A 17,627-nucleotide genomic window follows, 5' to 3' on the forward strand; every position below is an offset into this window, starting at 1 on the left:
GAAGTTCCTGCTGGTAAGCCTGCTACTGTTATCGTATGAAAGTAATTGTTAATATTACTTGTACTGCCTCGGTGGCGTAGTTGTACTGCATGCGCGGTACGACAGCGCTCTGAGTCCTGGGTTTGAATCCCGGGTCGGGCAAAGTGATATTTGAGACTTTCTACTCAGTATCAGCCCGGAGTCTGGAATTTGTGCCCGATATGGCAATAGACTCGCCCCCTATCACATCATGGGACGGAACAGACTTAGTGAAAAGTGGGTGCCCTAGTTGCGCCTCTGCATACCCCTTCGGGGATAAATGCGTGACATTGTGTGTGTGTATGTGTGTGTGTGTGTATTACTTATATTGTCATGTTGTACTCAGTATATTGCGCGATATGGCTCTAAGGACTTGGGTTTGACTCCCGAATTGGGAAGTGTTTGGTTTTTTAGCACTAGCCCGAAGTCTGGAATTTGTGCCCGATATGGCGATAGACTCACCTTAAATCATGATGGGACTGAACACCAAGCGATAAGTGTGTTCTGGTTGCACCTCTGTTCACCCCATTGAAGATAAAGGCGTGATGAGTGTTTGATTTTTTATTCTGTACCCAACCCTCAAAGCGCGCATTTGTAACTTCTAGTCTTTTCAAGGTTACCTATTTTTGTCAACTATCATTTGCTTTAACGGCGAAAGGAAAAATCGTGTATTTGTCTAGTTAATGTAAATAGAATCCAAAGTAATGGAATTCTACAAAAATCTATTTTTAAAGGTAAGACGAAAGAACTTCTATCCAAATACAATACCCACATATGAAATATCTATTTTAAATTATATTTTGACTCGACATAAGAATGGAACCTGTCTTTAATCACTCTAAAGTATATTTTGACTCGAAATGAGAATTGAATCCAGTCGTTTTTGACGATCTTTACTCCACTGTAGAAACAATAATAGAGTTCCCTAAATTTGTTCACAGGAAAACTAAAACCAAAGGAAAATCACATATTAACTAGCAGAAAAATATTCATTCACAGTTGAAATGGAAGAAACAACAGTAACTGCAAATAAAGTATTACAACTCTCGCAGCCCTCAGACACTCTCAAATCTGGAGTGCTCGGCTTGTAACCGAAAACCCAATGATTTTGACAACTGACATCATATTTTAGGGTAAAACTTCACGTTGTACTAAACATTGATTTTCGATACGGATTGATTTGGGTTTTTTATACGGCAGTCACCTCACTGTACCTGATGGAAGTAGTGTGGGTTCCAATAGTTTACTAACGAGAGATGATTAACCCTCGGCAATCGACACAATTATGTCTGTTGGAACCAGATACACCCAGGCTGATCCCGGAACGCGACATACTTACATGGGCTAAGTATGGGCACTATGGCGGACTTTAACATCGGAGACAAGCCCCTAATAGGAAGCTACATTACTCTTAAGTGCCATAAGCTACTTTTTATATCGGGAAAATATAAAGCAAGACTATTATTCCGGATAAACATTTTTACCCGGCTAAGCCACAAGCAAAAATGGTCCTAAATAAAAATCATTATTCTAAAGTATAAAATTGTAATGTGTATGCTAAATTCCAGACTCTGGCTTGATACTAAAAATCACTTACAAGAGTACCAACCTTAGCATTGTTGATCAAAGTACCAACCTAATAATTAATCGCAATAAAAACGTAATACCCACATACAAACGAATCATTATAATAGAAATTCAAGCACAACCCTCAGACACCCCACGCTAACCGAATTCCCGATACGCTCTGCGGCTTAGTTATTATCCAATCCTCCGTCTCTTGAATCGATACCGTTGAGTATAATCCGCAATTCTAATTTGGTTGTCAAACGACGTGTTTCTTTTAATTGGATGTTTTTATTTTTATTTGATTTTTATTTTATCAACAACTTTATTTTTTTGTACAATATAGGACAGGAATCTATGATGATATTAAAACGATATTGTGTAAATTTGCGTTTGCCAATCGTATGTAACAATTGAGTAACGGAATTGTGATTTTGTATTAACGACTTAAGGAGCAAAGTACGCCAGCAAAACTTGATGTTTCTTTTGTCTAGCGCTCGCCAAGTGTCTTGCATACTCCAATTTTGTTTATGAGACCATTGACTCTTATATCCACACCATAAATGCGGAGTAACACTGCCTATTACAGTTTCATAGCTATGCTGGTGGTAGAATATAATTTATATCCGCCCTGACAGCAACCACCTTTGACAAGGTGTTAAAACCCACCATAGTGGTCCACGTGTGTCGCGTCCCGGGATCAGCCTGTGTATATCCGGTTCCAACAGGCCGGCATGATTATGTCGACTATCGTGAATCATATCTCATCAGTCGACATTCTATTGGATCCCACTCCACTTAACACCATGTGCAGTCGGGTCACTTTGTGACGCACGTATAAAATACTACTAAACTGATTTATTGATTCGATACAAACCAAAATATACTCTAAGGACATAGGTATTTTTGAAGTATAGCAAAGCAAATTTTGACGTAGTGTGAACGTCCTGCTCGATGGAAGAATTGAAAAAGGCGGCGGGTAGTGGATGTATGCGGACTGTCCAAGACTGGGATAGTTGGCGCTCACTTGGGAAGGCCTACGTTCAGCAATGGACTCAAACAGGATGATTGATTGAGAAACAAAATTCCACACGAAGCCGCTAGCAAAAGCTAGTAAATATAATTCCGTACAACCCTACCAAGGATCAGGGCGGTTGAGTCCGCTCCAAAGGTGTGTTTCGTAAAGAGATTCCCCGCTTGTTATTCGAAGTCGTTTCGATTATTGAATTTTTCCTCTCGCGTTACGAGTGACGGAGATTTTCCTTGCGGTGTCATCTTGAATAATAATTACGTTATTTGAATTTTTTTATAATTAGAGTTGAAAGAAAAACGTAAAAGTAATTAATAATCATGGATATTTCTGCCTTTAAAATTTCGTCATATTAAATTTTAAAGGCCGAAATATCCATGATTATTAATTATTTTTACGTTTTTCTTTCAACTGCGAGAACTAATCACTAACTAGACGTGAATTTAAATTCTTTACTTGCCAATACTTGTTTAGTTACCCAGATTAAAGCCGAAACAAAATGTATGAAAATGGACCTTGAGCTACCACTTTAAGTACCGGTGAAAATTTCTGATTGCTGAGATTGTGATTGCCTTATTTAATTGAAATAGTTTCATCATGATCAGCAGTTGTCAACTGCTTAACATGAGCCTCTCAAAAAGATTTCCAGGTCGACCTATTAAAATAGTTTACAATATGGTAATTAATGTTACTGGTAGGTCTCTCATATGTGCGAATCCGCCCGGGTGGGTAGTGGGTACCTATTTCTACCGCCAAGCAACAGGGTGTAGTCACTGTTGTGTTCCGGTTTGAAGGACATTGTGGCAGTGTAACTACTGGACGTAATAAGACTTAACATCTCATGTCTCAGGATGGCGAGTGCAGTAGAATACCAAACAATGCTTTGCAATTCAAGGTGTTGGATGGTGTTTCTAATGTTTATGGGCGGTCGTATCGGTTACCATCAGGCGAACGACAAGCTCGTTTCGTCATTCAAAGCAATTAAAATATATATATAATATGTCAGTAAGAAAAATGTTTGTGATAGGCCATTCTGCCTTCAAAGTGATAGATTCTATGTTCGTCATAAACTAATTTCCACGCAGGCGCAGCTGCAGCAAAGACTAATATTGCATAGCCAAGAGAATGTAAGAATATTGTGAATCAATCGTTATCTATAATCAAGTTGACGCGATAAAGCACGCGCGTAAGGTCAACTACCTTTTGATTACCTACTGCTTATTAATAAAGGTGGTTTTTGGGTGAAATATACAGTCATTTTGACATTGCAATACTAAATGATACCACATGATTGGTCAGGAGCCAACTGGAGACAAGTGCTATTATTTGGAACCCCCATGAGGTTAAATATAGCCTCATGGTAGAAAAGATACAAAACAAATTCACCCGTTACCTGTATATGAAACAGTACGGAGTCTATCCTTTTTACCCGCTTATGTATCCGTCCCTATTTGTCTTAGGTATGGTCGGCTACTACAAGTTAGAAGTTAGGCGTAACGTAGCGCTAGCCAAATATGTATTTGAGGTTTTCCGAGGTACACTAAATAATCCATCAGTGTTGGCTTCATTGCGTCTGATTGTTCCGAACCCAAGGTTGCGAATCAATGTAAGAGAGAGGCTGCTCGAAGTCCCGTCGACTCGAACTAAGACTGCTCAATTCGCTCCAGTGCTAAGATCCATAAACATAATTAATGAAGTTGGGCGGAACATAGATATTTTTAATTGTACACTGGCGGAATTCATAAGGGTAACTATAGAAACTCTAACCAATAATGTATCGACCATATGAAATAACTATGCATTACTATCTGTATCTGAATTGGCTATATGACAATGTAAATATAATCGCATTGGGTGTAACTCCTGTAAGATTATATTTAATAAATAAATAAATAAATAAATACAAAAATACACATTATTTTCTTAAAAATAATAATACAATCAGTTACTCGAAGTAGATGTAAAATAAAAATGATAAGTTTCTAACAAAATAAATATTGATAAAAATGATTTATAATTTTACATGCTCTAATTCAACTACTCTAAGAGAATTCACTTCAAGTCACTTTGAGGAAAATACAGTTTTAATTTGTTTTAAACTACAAAGTTATCAAAATATCAGAAAAGTATAAGCATGATTTTCGGTAAAAAAATATTCTTCATTCATAGATGACGAATGTCGACTGACGAGAAATGATTACTCGACAGTCGACACAATTATGCCGGCCTGTTAATACCGGATATACACAGGCTGATCTCGGAACGCGACATTTACGTGACCCACTATGGCGGGTTTTAACACATTGTATACGCTATCCGGGTGGATATAATTCCTACCGCCAGTATGTATATACTGGCCAGTACGTATACGAGTATAACTTTGTATTAAATTTCATTATAGGAAAAAACACTTACTCGAGTACAACGGCTAGCAGATGCTAGTAACATTTTAGTATGTTAATGCGATACTGATGAGTCAGAAGAGCGGTCTCTCAAGTTCTATCTGTGTAGGTGTTTGATGTTTACAACTTGTTTTTCGTGGCAGAGCAAAAGTAACTTCCCTGGACAGCCGAGTGCAATGGACTCCAATTAACATGTCGACTTGCGTCGCGTCCCTTAATTGCTTTATCCCCGTATTAAATTTACTCTAATACTAAAATGTTAGAGCCACTATTTTGACATATACAGTCTTACTTATAACAATTTCGCAAAGCTATGCTTAGTTAAAGCACAAATTTACTCGATCAGCTGTAAGTGAAAACCCGCCATCTTGCCTCAAGGTTTAAACTAGGAACCGGTGATGTTGTTGACAGCTATTTAAGCATTTCTTAACCACCTCTTAACGTTAAAATAAGTTTATAAGTAAGACTAATAGTTATATTGCAGGAATGTGTCGGCTTAATTGGTGTTATACTGTCCCATAAATAATATTTAAAGTATAACTTATATAAAGCGAAAAATATTTATAAAAAAAAGCGGCGATAGCCTAGTTGGGTGTGGAACGGACTGCCAAGACGAATGTCCGCAGGTTCAAATCCCAAGGGCACACACCTCTGACTTTTCTAAAAAATCATGTGAGTATTCTTTGTGAATTTATCGTTCGCTTTAACGGTGAAGGAAAACATCGTGAGGAAACCTGCGCATCTGAGAAGTTCTCTATAGGAATTTTATAAGGTGTGTGCCAGCATGGTGGACTAAGGCTTATTCCCTCTCAGTAGTAGAGGAGGCCCGTGCCCAACAGTGAGACAGTAAGTATGTAATACAGGGCTGATATTATTATTATTACTATTGACAAAGGATGGTTGCACTATGTTTATAACCTTTTAAATTTAGGTGCAGTATGCTTAATAGGTAGTAAGTTAAACTATAGTAGACTAGTTTTTAATTACACACTTACATGTTAATAAGTTAATAAAGAAAATATCACGAGATAGTTTGCAGTCGTCATACGTACGTCACTTAAAATAAAACTTCAATTAATCCAATCAAATCAGTAGATGTGACGTTACACGTCTATTTAGTCATACGTACGTCATACTTGCAATAGAACTTCAATAATTCCAATCAAATCATTAGATGTGACGTCACACATCTATTTATAATTGACGTCATAAAAACGATTTAACCTTTGCAATAAAGCACAGCTGTCTAACATTGGATTGGACTTTGTGATTTGTCATTGAAATAAAAATTATTTTGCCTATTGTAATACAACTATTTTTTGGATTTTATCGCGATTTTGTACATTAAAATACTCCGCCTTTTTGAAGACTGCAGCATTTATGGTCACGGGGGGATCATGAAGGCTGCAAAGTCCTTATTTGGCTGTATAATTAGTCTTAATTATTTTACCTAGTTGCTTCTCTGCTTGACCATAGGCAAAAAAAGTAATAAGGCAAAGTCTATTGCTATCGCCAAGCAACACTGAGCATATACTTTTTTTTTACATGCCTTACGTTTGATAGCCTGACAAACGGCTTATACACACACATCGGACTTTTGTATGAGCGCTATAGGCGCTCGAAATACTTACTTGCTCGAAAATAAGTGAATTATGAAATTCCAAGAATTTAATTTTAGCCGTTAATGACATTAATGGGTATACACAAGTGAAAATTTTTTCATTAAAACCATATTTTTCGTTGCATCGGTGTCAGTTGTCAGCTATTCACCGCAAGATGGCGCTTATCATTTTTAATATAATATTTGATCAGAGTTGAAGTTAAAAAAGGTATCATCTTAATTTCGTGTTAATAAGTTATTTTATTGTGCTTATTACACATTATCATTATTATCGTAACTTGAAATATAATTCATTAAACTGCGTTATTATATTCACCATAAAATCTGTTTAACAACTAATAACAAACAATAATGTATTTAAACAATATTATGAATACAGTTATTCACACATATAACTAATTAATAAAATGTTATTTGAAATTAAAATACCTACGCGAAACAATTCCTTCGTAAATACTTAAATTCGATTCACTAATTATACGTTAAAGTAAATTAAAAAAACGATTCAAATATACACTAAAAGACGTTATAATTGCCGTCAATACTTTTACGTTTCAAGATATGAAAATACGTGAACAGCATACGAAACTAAGTATACAAGATAACAGCTATACTGACCAGAGGAAGCCAACTGCTTGCATCTATTTATAAACCGTCTGAGCGCTCAATCAACCTATTTTGTAATTTGCGCATGTTGCGTAGGAACTTGTAAATAAAATCTTGGACCCTGTTTTACAAGTTTCGAGTATTATTTGACACTGATCATATATGTAGGTCTCCCATATGTGAGAGTTCTCCTGGATAGGTACCACCGCAATGTCTATTTCTACGGCCAAGCAGCAGTGAATCACTGTTGTGTTCCGGTTTGAAGGACATTGTGGGAGTGTAACTACTGGACATAATAAGACTCAACATCCCATGTCTCAGGATGGTGAGCGCAGTGGAATACCAAACAATACTTTGTAATTCAAGTTAGTTGGTGTTTATACTGTTTATGGGCGGTCGTATCGCTTACCATTAGGCGAACGGCAAGCTCGTCTCGTCATTCAAAGCAATAAAAAAAATCAAATCAACTTGTCAATTTCTTAACCAACCTTTGTATAAAATATATATTTTAAGAGCTGTAAACATCGGACACTATTTATCGTACATAAAACCCTCTCGTAAAATTCATTAACACCCGATTATTATTGAACTTTGGTTATATCCTTGCCACTTTTATAAATGTTTATATATGAGAGAGACAGAGAGGCTCACTATATTTCCAAACACGTAATTTTCTAAGTTTAAATATTTAGTATTAATTATTGTTATTACATTAGTTCATGGGCTACTGTAAAACTGTAGGGAATGGCGCTGTGTGCTGAGATACAGGTTTCAAACCTAGTTCGGCATATGGAGGCTTATTTTTGCTTTATTTCATATTTTTTTAGGGCTTTTATTATTTGTATTATTTTATTATAATGTTACGTGCAAATAAATAAATTATTATTATTATATTAGTATTATTTATTATGAACTGGTTTTTATACGACTCTAGAGTCTACCCGGTTTTGTAGAAACTGTTTTTCGAAACTGTAGAGTAAACGGATGGAATTAGATAATGAACTTTGTGTTTAATACTTTAAAAACGTGTTTTGATTTGTTTTTAGGATGCGATCGAGAAAATCACAACAAATTCTTTCGTATTGGCTTTAAAATAAACATTTTGAAGAATTGTGTAATACAGGATTATACTGACAAAACATCATGAGTGAAATGATTTTTACAGTTGTTTAGGTATTCCCAAAAGATTTCCAGATGGATCTGTCAAAAGCGGCCTGCATCCAGCGTATATTACATATTATCTATACAAGTAGAGTGGTTAAATTACTTACAAGACATATGAACTCTTATAATAAACTAAAAAGAATGTACGTGTTATGTTACAACTAAATTTACGACTATTAGGGCTTGTAATCATTTTTTTTGGAAAATCATTAATAACTGAAAACCACAAGCGTTTTCCTACATCAATGATGATATCTTCTGCTCGCTACGAAATCTGATGCAAAAATCTGTTATAATTTTTATTGTCATAAGTTATATAGCTTATTACAATACTATTTCCTAAAATAGGTATCATTAAATTCGAACGTTAAACGTTTCATCATTGAAACCAGTTGTTAAAATTAATACGTACTTTGTATAATACCGCTTTAGTTGAAACTGTTATGGTGTTATATATGTTTAAATAATAAGAAATAAAGAAAAACATTTATTTTATTTGTTTTAGGATATCTTACAACCAACAACAAAAGGTGGTTATAGCTAAAGAAAAGTTATTTAAAGTTTTCACACTTATTAGTATATTTCACAAATTCTTGTTAATTAGAGAGTTCTGAACGTATACTTAGACATGATGTTATCCTTTTGATAAACAAATCCTAGATTTTTTTTCGGAAATAATCAATTTATATGTATTTATTATAATAATATTTGTAAGAAAATAAACGATTAATAATTGATTTTTTTAATTCGATTACTTTCGTAATACTTTGAAATTCAATATGGCGGTCGTATTGTTTATCATATGGAATAAAAATAATGGCGGACTGGCTACCCTTAAGAAGGTTTGTATAAATTATATTCTAGAATCGTCTATATAAAGGTCAAAAAAGTTATCAATATTTTGATATGAGAAAAACAGTTCGGAATATAAGGTTTTATTTGTAATAAATCAGTTTATTAATTATATACACTTATAAAGAACGTTTGTTTAAGTACAACTGCTCGTTGTATTTATTGCGGTCTTCGTTTTAATGTTTAAAATTGCATCTTAGACTTTAGACTCATAAGATGCTGAATATTGCGTATTTTGTTTTCGTTTCGAATGATCTATACTAATATTATGGAGGAAAAGTTTGTACGTTTGTTTGGAGGATCTAATCTCTGGAATAACTGAACCAATATTGATTTTTTTTTCATTAATAGCAAGCTATATTACTCCTGCTATAGACTATTTTTTACCCTGGAAAAAAATATATCGATATAAGCTAGTGTTATATTATGCGATAGGTGTGAACGAATTTTCCGGCATTAGACCCATTTATTGCTGCATAGTAAGTATATAGTTTATATTTAACTGATGTTAAAACGGAAGAGGTTCTTATTCTCTAACATTAGACCCATTAAATGCATAATATACTTTATATTTAACCGATTTTGAAAAGGAAGAGGTTCTTAATTCATGTGTTTGTATTTTTTGTTTACAAGACTAGTTCGTGTTAGTAATTCATTAGTTTTATGTCAAATCCTATATGTTATTACCCATTCTTCGTTATATAACATAAAAACAAAGTTTTTTTATGTTGCCAGACTCTTAGAAAGTGACTAGAAGTAATTCTTAGTTGTAATAAACTTAAAACCTAGAAAATTATGTTAGAATTGTATTGCTCATTGTCTTATAGACTGGATTGTAATTTGCTGATAAAAACCTAGTTCTTACAACAAAGGAAACAAAACATTCTTGTCGAAGTAAAAAGAACTAATTACCTAGAGTTAGCATCATCCTAATTTCTTCCTAGATTTATTTACACGCAAAGGCGTATCATAGGCATTCTTTATCAGTTAACTTTAGGTAGAGAATAGCTCTCCATATTTTATTTATGCAGAAAATTAGACTAAGTTAATGGTCGAAGAAAGCCACGGTAAAAAGGTACATCCATGTTTTAAGTAGATTTTTTGTGTTGATACAAAAAGAAACTGCATTTTTGGTAGTTCTTTTATTTATAATTTTATAATTGTAATGATGTTGCAATTTAATCAAAAGTTTATCTTTTTAAACGGTTGTATGAAGGTTTTAACATTAGATGTTCCCTAATGACTCAGTTACCTAGTAAAATTATTTTTTTATTTTTGTATCAGTAATATAGTGGATAGTGGCGAAAGGTGACATTTTCTAAAAGAGATCCCGACACAACATATAGGTACTAATATGTATGTATGTGGTTTGCAAATCGTTCTAATGATATTTAGATTCTACATAAGGAGAAGCCGAGAGGAATCTGGTTATACAGACCTTACACTACTGATAGTGGAAACTATGTAAGAAGTTATTATAAATAGGTTTATACGTTTGTCCGAGAAATAATTGCTTTTAATTCCAATTTTGCGTACCACTATAAATGTTATACGTTTTGTTCCCAGTTTATTGTATAAATAATAACAGATATTTATCGTAAATAATTTTTATTATATAATTATTTTATTTCCACCGTTATTTAATAAATGATTGAAATTTATAATTAAACGGCTTGAGGAAACGAAACGCGTAAATTAAAAAAAAACAGGTATAATCAAAAATAATATATCAATGCAGGGTTTAATAAAATTACTTTTTCAACTTGAAATAAAGATGACTAAAATAAAAACTCTTGCAATCCTTTAAAAAGTCTGAAGATGTTTGACACAATCACAATTGTAACAATTTTATGTTACCTAATATGTGGATAATGGTGTGGGTGTATGTTATTATATACATTTAGTTTAAGATTATTTTCTAATATTTCTTGACATACCGTTAATTGTCGTTAATCCTTAGAAATAAAAAAAATATATATCGTTCTATTTAGTTGCATCTGATTCCGACGGCGTCTTGTATTAGTCTCCATGGTCCCTGCCTATTTGGAATAAATGACACTAAACGCAATAATCATAAAAACTATACTAAAAACATTCACAAATCATAAAGTAACACTAGGAAAATGTTTATATATGGAAACGCTACAAAAAGTTTTTATATATAAATCAATCAGACGTCAGGTTCGCGCGAAAACCAATGCCTTTATACATTTTCAATAAAATTCACACCGCTGTTAACACTATAGAGTTTGAAATATAATTTAATATGCTTTAAGGTCGCGAGCGGGGTTCACTTTTAATGAAATGTAGAATCGCGTTAAGCGTCTTAAGTAGCAAAGAATTATGAATACTCTTTAAAGTTCAAGACTTCTAATAATTTTATGTTTTGAAACGTTTTCTTAGGTTATTTAATAAGTTGAGCCTTCTTGTAAACTCATACTGTTCGATAGTCGTATACAAGTTTATAATGTAAAGAGAAGTCCAGAAATAATTTAACTTAATGTTGACTCCCTGACGAACGTGTTTACTTACGAATAAAAAATAATATCGGCGGTAATAGCTCTACCGCACAGTCGCTCTCCTTTGAGAGCCTTATAAATATAAAATAACATGTATCGGCCTATTAAAAGTTGCCTAATTAGTTGACCATTCGCTAGTTCTATTCTCAGAACAGTACTTTGATGAGGATAATGTGTGCAAAGTATAAACAAAGTTTAAATAAGTTTGTGCTGATCCGCGTAACTACAAATATAGCAGCACAAGTTGCGGCAGTACAAAAAGTTTCGCTAAACTAGGAGCGGGCGCGAGTAATGTCGCGCCGAGCGAGCGTGCTGCAGCGTGCGGCGAGCAGCGAGCAGCGGCGTCGGTGACGACAGCGCCGGCCCGCCGACGAGCTGCCGCGACTCTACCACCGCGCCGCGGTACACACGGCCCCAGCGTAACGAGCTCAATTGATGAACGAACGGAAACGTGTCCAATTAGAAGGAGGCGGCGGGCGCGGCGGCGGAGGCGGCGGCGGCGGCGGGCGCGAGTGTCGCCCCCGCGCGCCGCATTAACCAGATTAGCCGCGCGCCGCTCGCGCCTCGCGCCCCGCGCCCGCCAGCGCGAGCGGCGCGCGAGGTGTGGCGGCGGCGGACACCTCGCCCGCGACGAAAAACAACGCTCGGCGGCGCCGCGGCCCGCCCGCCGCTAGCGCGCGGGCCACGGCGGGTGCCGGCGGGCGACGGGGCGCCGCGCGGCGCGCCATTGGGCGGCGCGCGGCGGGAGGGGTGTCGGACGCGGCGCCGCCGGCGGCCAGTCGTTTGACGCGTGCCGCGCGAGCGGGTGTCGCCACGGGACGAGCCGGGACGATCCGCGTGAGCGACGGTCGCCAGGTGTCGCCCCCGAGCCGCCGCCGGCGCGTTATGGACGTTGCATGAGCGGGCGCGCGCGCGACCGCTGGAGCCGACGGGCACGGGTGCCGTGGAGCGCGCGCCGTGGGCCCCGGGCGGCGCGGGCATGCGCTTCGAGGGCGCGGAGCGGCGCGACGCCGTCGCCTTCCATCCGCTGCTGGCGCCGCGGCCGAGCGACTTCTCGGTGTCGGCGCTGCTGACGGCGGGCGCGCTGCCGCCGCCGCCGTACCTGCCGGCCGCTCTCGCCGCCGCCGCAGCGCTGTCCGCGCCCTGTCCGCTGCTCAAGCCGCCACCGCCGCCGTACGCGCCGCTGCCTCCCGACGACGACGGCGTCGTCGACGACCCCAAGGTTACGCTCGAAGGCAAGGACCTCTGGGAGAAGTTCCACAAGCTGGGCACCGAGATGGTGATCACCAAGAGTGGCAGGTCAGTACGGCCCCCGGCACCGCTGCCCCGCACTGTTGCTCGTCACTGTCGTCGCTGTGATACGTGCTCGCGCTGTTGCAATGTTGTCGCGGAGGTGTTAGTGTTGTGTGTGCGTACAGCGTACGGTACGGTAGTACTAGCGAGCGCCGACGCCGGTAAGTGACGATGCGGCCTGCGCCACTAGGCGACCACATGGACTTGTTTACAAGTGGCTCGCGCCCGGCCGCTGCGCCGTATGTTTCTCAGCTATCGAGTAGAAAAGTGCTCTATATTTAGGTCCTTATCGTAGACAAAGTTATTGTTTATACACGGCGTTGGATAGGTGCTGTATTTATGGCATGTTTATTGATAGAGACACGCTAACAGCAAAATATTGGCGTGTCCCGTCTCTCGATAAGAAATGTAAGCTTTACAACATGTTATGTTATTGAAACTACAGCATTGAGCGTAGGATGTAGTGTATGAGAGTAGAGCGACATAGTGCGTGGAGTAGTGTTGGTAGTGAGTGATAGGTGGGAGATAGTTTGCCGCGAGCCCGGTTGGGGTTGTTCGCGTGCCGTCATAGGCGCATTTTTTCGCCCAAACATTGCACCCGTCGGTGCGTGCCGTTGCATTAATTACTCTCCAAACTCCACCACTACTTGTTAATTTTGCATAATCATGATTTATTTGCGAAGAAAAACCTTAAATACACGTAATAATGCCTAATACAACGTTAAGATTCTTTTCAACGGTCATAAATTCTGTAAGCAAAGGCCACAAAAAATTCAACCAATTTACATTATTTGTAACCTTTTTTATTCGAACACTAACTTTTTTAACGTGATGGAATAAATAATAAAAACCTGAATTCACAAGTAGAAGTGATTTAAAAAGTTAACTTTAACTAACTAAGACAAGGAGCAACCACTTTTAATTTCCAGTTACTTTGCAAATTATTTTCTTTGACTTGCAGAATTTGCATAAATATTAACTGTGAATAAACGGCTCGGTATTATAAACACTATATTTTACATAGTTATATGATGTTTTACATAGATTCGTTTGGACGCAAATTAAATATTCAAGAATTTGAATATTCAAATCTCATAATAAAACGCGATTAAATAATCTGACCTCGTAAACTTAAATTCCTAATTCAAATTCAATCAGTAGAATGTAATCAAGAGATTACAAACAAAAAGTATGAATGTCGAATACCTATAACTTAATTGTTTCCTTAATCGTTAACGGTTGGGGCGAAATGTGATTTGTTTTTATTTTATTGGTGGTAATTTATAATATCGAATGCTTTATTGAGCATTATTATTGAGTCACTATAAAGATAATTGTATGTATAACAGTGGGGAAAGGTGAAATTTTTCCGAAAAGGAACACGACCCAACATATAGGTACTAATATGCAGGCGATGTGTAAATCGTTCTAATGATACGATTCTACGTGAAGGGAATTTAGGAATCGATTGATTTGAACCCTCCAATACTGATGTGTAATCCTAAAATAAATAATGTTCTAATTGCATAAGAATAAGGTATCATTACTCAAAAATAAAATTGAATTGTTAAAATATCATAAATTTCCAATAATATTAATAAAAATCTAGTTAAGCTAATTTTTAAAACTCTACTTATCTTGTCTCTCTCTCACTGTAAGACTTCACATGACTACTTTTAACTTTCAATTTTTAAATATTTCAATCACGAATACAAAAAATAAAACAAAATCTTATTTTTAATTTCTTATTTGTTTTCGAGAAATTACTTTAAAAAATATAAAATAAATTCCATAACGACAATTATAAAATTTAATTCTCAACAACTATATCACCTTTAATTAAAACAATTAGAAATAAAATTTTAATAATAAATTAATTGCTAAATAAATAGACATGCATAGTGCGACATAACACATAAACTGCGACCAAATACACTAAATTATAGAGTCTAGATCACATTGCATTGCTTTATTGTACTAATTAATACCAGACGTAGACTAGACACATTGTTCTATATTCTAGAATCTTCTACAATCACACGATACATATCAATTTGGGTTCATTTCGAACATTTCGACATCTGAATCTTACAACAGCTAAACGTTATAACATTAAAAATACATGCCTTGTAACCTCTAGTAGATAAACTATAAAGTTTCCCAGCAAAAATCGTAGTCTAGGAAGGTGGATAATAGCCCTTTAGGTTATAACTCTGGTATTTATGATTGATGTTAGAAGTGAAGCGTTTTACGATGGCAGCCTTACGTCTCTATATAGTCGGGTAACATAAAACAATGTAACCTTTACGTATACTTTTATCAAAACTAGAGAGGGTTGAAGGAATTTATTTGTGGAGTTAAGTCTTACTATAAACCATGTTGCTTATATAAATAGAGTTTCATTTATCTTGGCTAAGGGGTACTTATTATAAACCATATTGATTATATAGAGTTTCATTTATGTTAGCTAAGGGGTAGGTAGAGATGAAGCTAGAGCAACCATTGTAGGAAATATTTCCATTGGTTATATGAGCGATTTCAGCAGACGCTAATTATCAAATAGAAATAACAGTTTAGATATTTTGGTTGATTGACTTCAATTTCACATATTTACATTACTTTTAAATTGTCTATATTTAACTTTAAACTTTGACATATAACTTCCACGTAGTTATACAAATTAACAACCCTTCATACTTTGTTAAAACATTAATAAGGCTTACTACTGGAATTTTAGACAAATCTTATAAGAAGCTAATTGAATTATTTTTAACGGATAGGCCGCAGTACTTGGATGTCCAGTGCAGTGGAATACCAAACAATACTTTGTAATTCAAGGTGTTGTTTCTATTGTTTATGGGCGGTCGTATCGCTTACCATCAGGCGCACGGCAAGCTCGTCTCGTCATTTAAATCAATAAAAAATTTAGTTACTCTATATTACAATTCTTATATATAGATATAAAAATGAATCCCTATTTCCCTTGGTCACGCCATCACGCGTGAACGGCTGGACCGATTTCAGTATTCTTTTTTCTTTGTTGTATTTGTTATTGTCAGAAGGATCTTATGAAAGAAAAAATCAAGGAAGTTGAGCGGAACGTTAGAAAATTTAAGAAAAGTTAATTTCAGCGATTGACAGAATGCGCGCTGCAAATTCATAGTTGACAGGACATCGTCTGTCGGGTCAGCTAGTGATTTATTAAGTAAAAACACAGTATAGCAGTGGCGGATACATATAAACCGATTGCTGCCGACTTCTCTTTATGTAGAATCGAATTATCATTAGAAAGATTTGCAGACCACAGACATTCATAGTACTATATATTGTGTGGGTTTCCCTTTCGAATAATTTCAACTTTCGTCATTGCTGTATGCTTCATAGCATATAACATTATTTAGGAGAATAAAGGAAATTTTCAATTAAGGTTTAGGTGGTCTAAACTTTTGTAAATAGATTGATTAGTTTGCTAAATGTTTATATAACTGATGGAATGTTAATGGTTAGTTAAAATACTGATTGAAAGTTTTTTTGGAGATGTCATTTGGCCATAACTTGAAATAATTAAACGTAATCATTTTGTATTTTATCGGCAATATAACGATCAATCTTACACATTTAAGTTTTTATTTATTTTTATACTTCTTAAATATTAAACTGCTCTCTGTTCGTTAATTTTTTCGCATATAAAATTGCTGTACAAATTTCGATAAAGTTGTTGTAAATTGAACAGACTATCGAACTTGTAGTTGTTAAAAAAATACACGTCGAATTGATAACCTCCTTATTTTAGGTCGGTTTAAAATATAAAAGTTAAAAATAATGTATTGAAATGAATATATGCATAAATTCAAGGAAATAAATCGCTGACCAACTGAAATAACTATCGAATTTACAAACGTACTCAAAATGAAGCGAAAATTAATAAAACATTGCAGAATTGTAATCAAATCTAAGACCACACTAAACTATAATGTAATACCTAAAACATGAATGAATTCAATGATAAAAACTTATAACGAGAAACAAAAACAAAACGAATATCAATGAAAAGTTACTTCCCTTATCAGCATTACATAATAGTTAATTAACTTAAATATATTCTCATATTAACATTTTGATAATGACGCCGAGACGGCCGTTTTACTATTGAGTTAAAACGTCCGATGTTTTTTTATTTATTTATAAAAATCGGATAATTTCGGAAAAGTGGACTGTGAAACAGAAAAAGAATTGAGTCGTCCGAAGTTATTATTTATTAATAAAAAAAATGTTTCGGAAATGTGAACAAACAGTATAAAACAAGAAATAATAATTCTAAAATTGCAAAATTTGTTCTTTTATTATTTAAAAAAAAGGAATTTCTCTAGAAATATATTCTTTCTATATAAGTAACATTCACACACATCACGCATTTATCCCCTAAGGGGTATGCAGAGGCGCAACCAAGACACCCACTTTTCGCCAAGTGTATTCCGTCCCATGATGTGATAGTGGAGCGAGCTTACCGCCATTCCACACTCCGGGCTGATACCGAGCAGAAAAACCCAACCTGG

General features: G+C 36.0%; 2 protein-coding genes across 2 annotated transcripts in view; one reads left to right on the forward strand and one right to left on the reverse strand.

The window, feature by feature from the left end:
* Positions 1-12,237: 12,237 nt before the first annotated feature.
* LOC119188846 (translation initiation factor IF-2-like) lies at positions 12,238-12,759 on the reverse strand. The gene has a single exon (XM_037436889.1). The coding sequence runs from the start codon at positions 12,757-12,759 to the stop codon at positions 12,238-12,240; it is 522 nt and encodes a 173-aa protein (XP_037292786.1).
* Positions 12,572-17,627, forward strand: part of LOC115447471 (optomotor-blind protein) — a 124,989-nt gene continuing 119,933 nt past the window's right edge. The window contains 1 exon segment of the mRNA XM_037436766.1: positions 12,572-13,077. Within this exon segment, the coding sequence (XP_037292663.1) occupies positions 12,758-13,077 (320 nt within the window). The 5' untranslated portion in view covers positions 12,572-12,757.

Source organism: Manduca sexta, chromosome 9 (assembly GCF_014839805.1).
Source record: "Manduca sexta isolate Smith_Timp_Sample1 chromosome 9, JHU_Msex_v1.0, whole genome shotgun sequence".
NCBI lineage: Eukaryota > Metazoa > Arthropoda > Insecta > Lepidoptera > Sphingidae > Manduca > Manduca sexta.

Excerpts from the sequence above, each read along its gene's own strand:
- LOC119188846 (XM_037436889.1), bottom strand. The coding sequence starts at position 12,759 with ATGCCCGCGCCGCCCGGGGCCCACGGCGCGCGCTCCACGGCACCCGTG.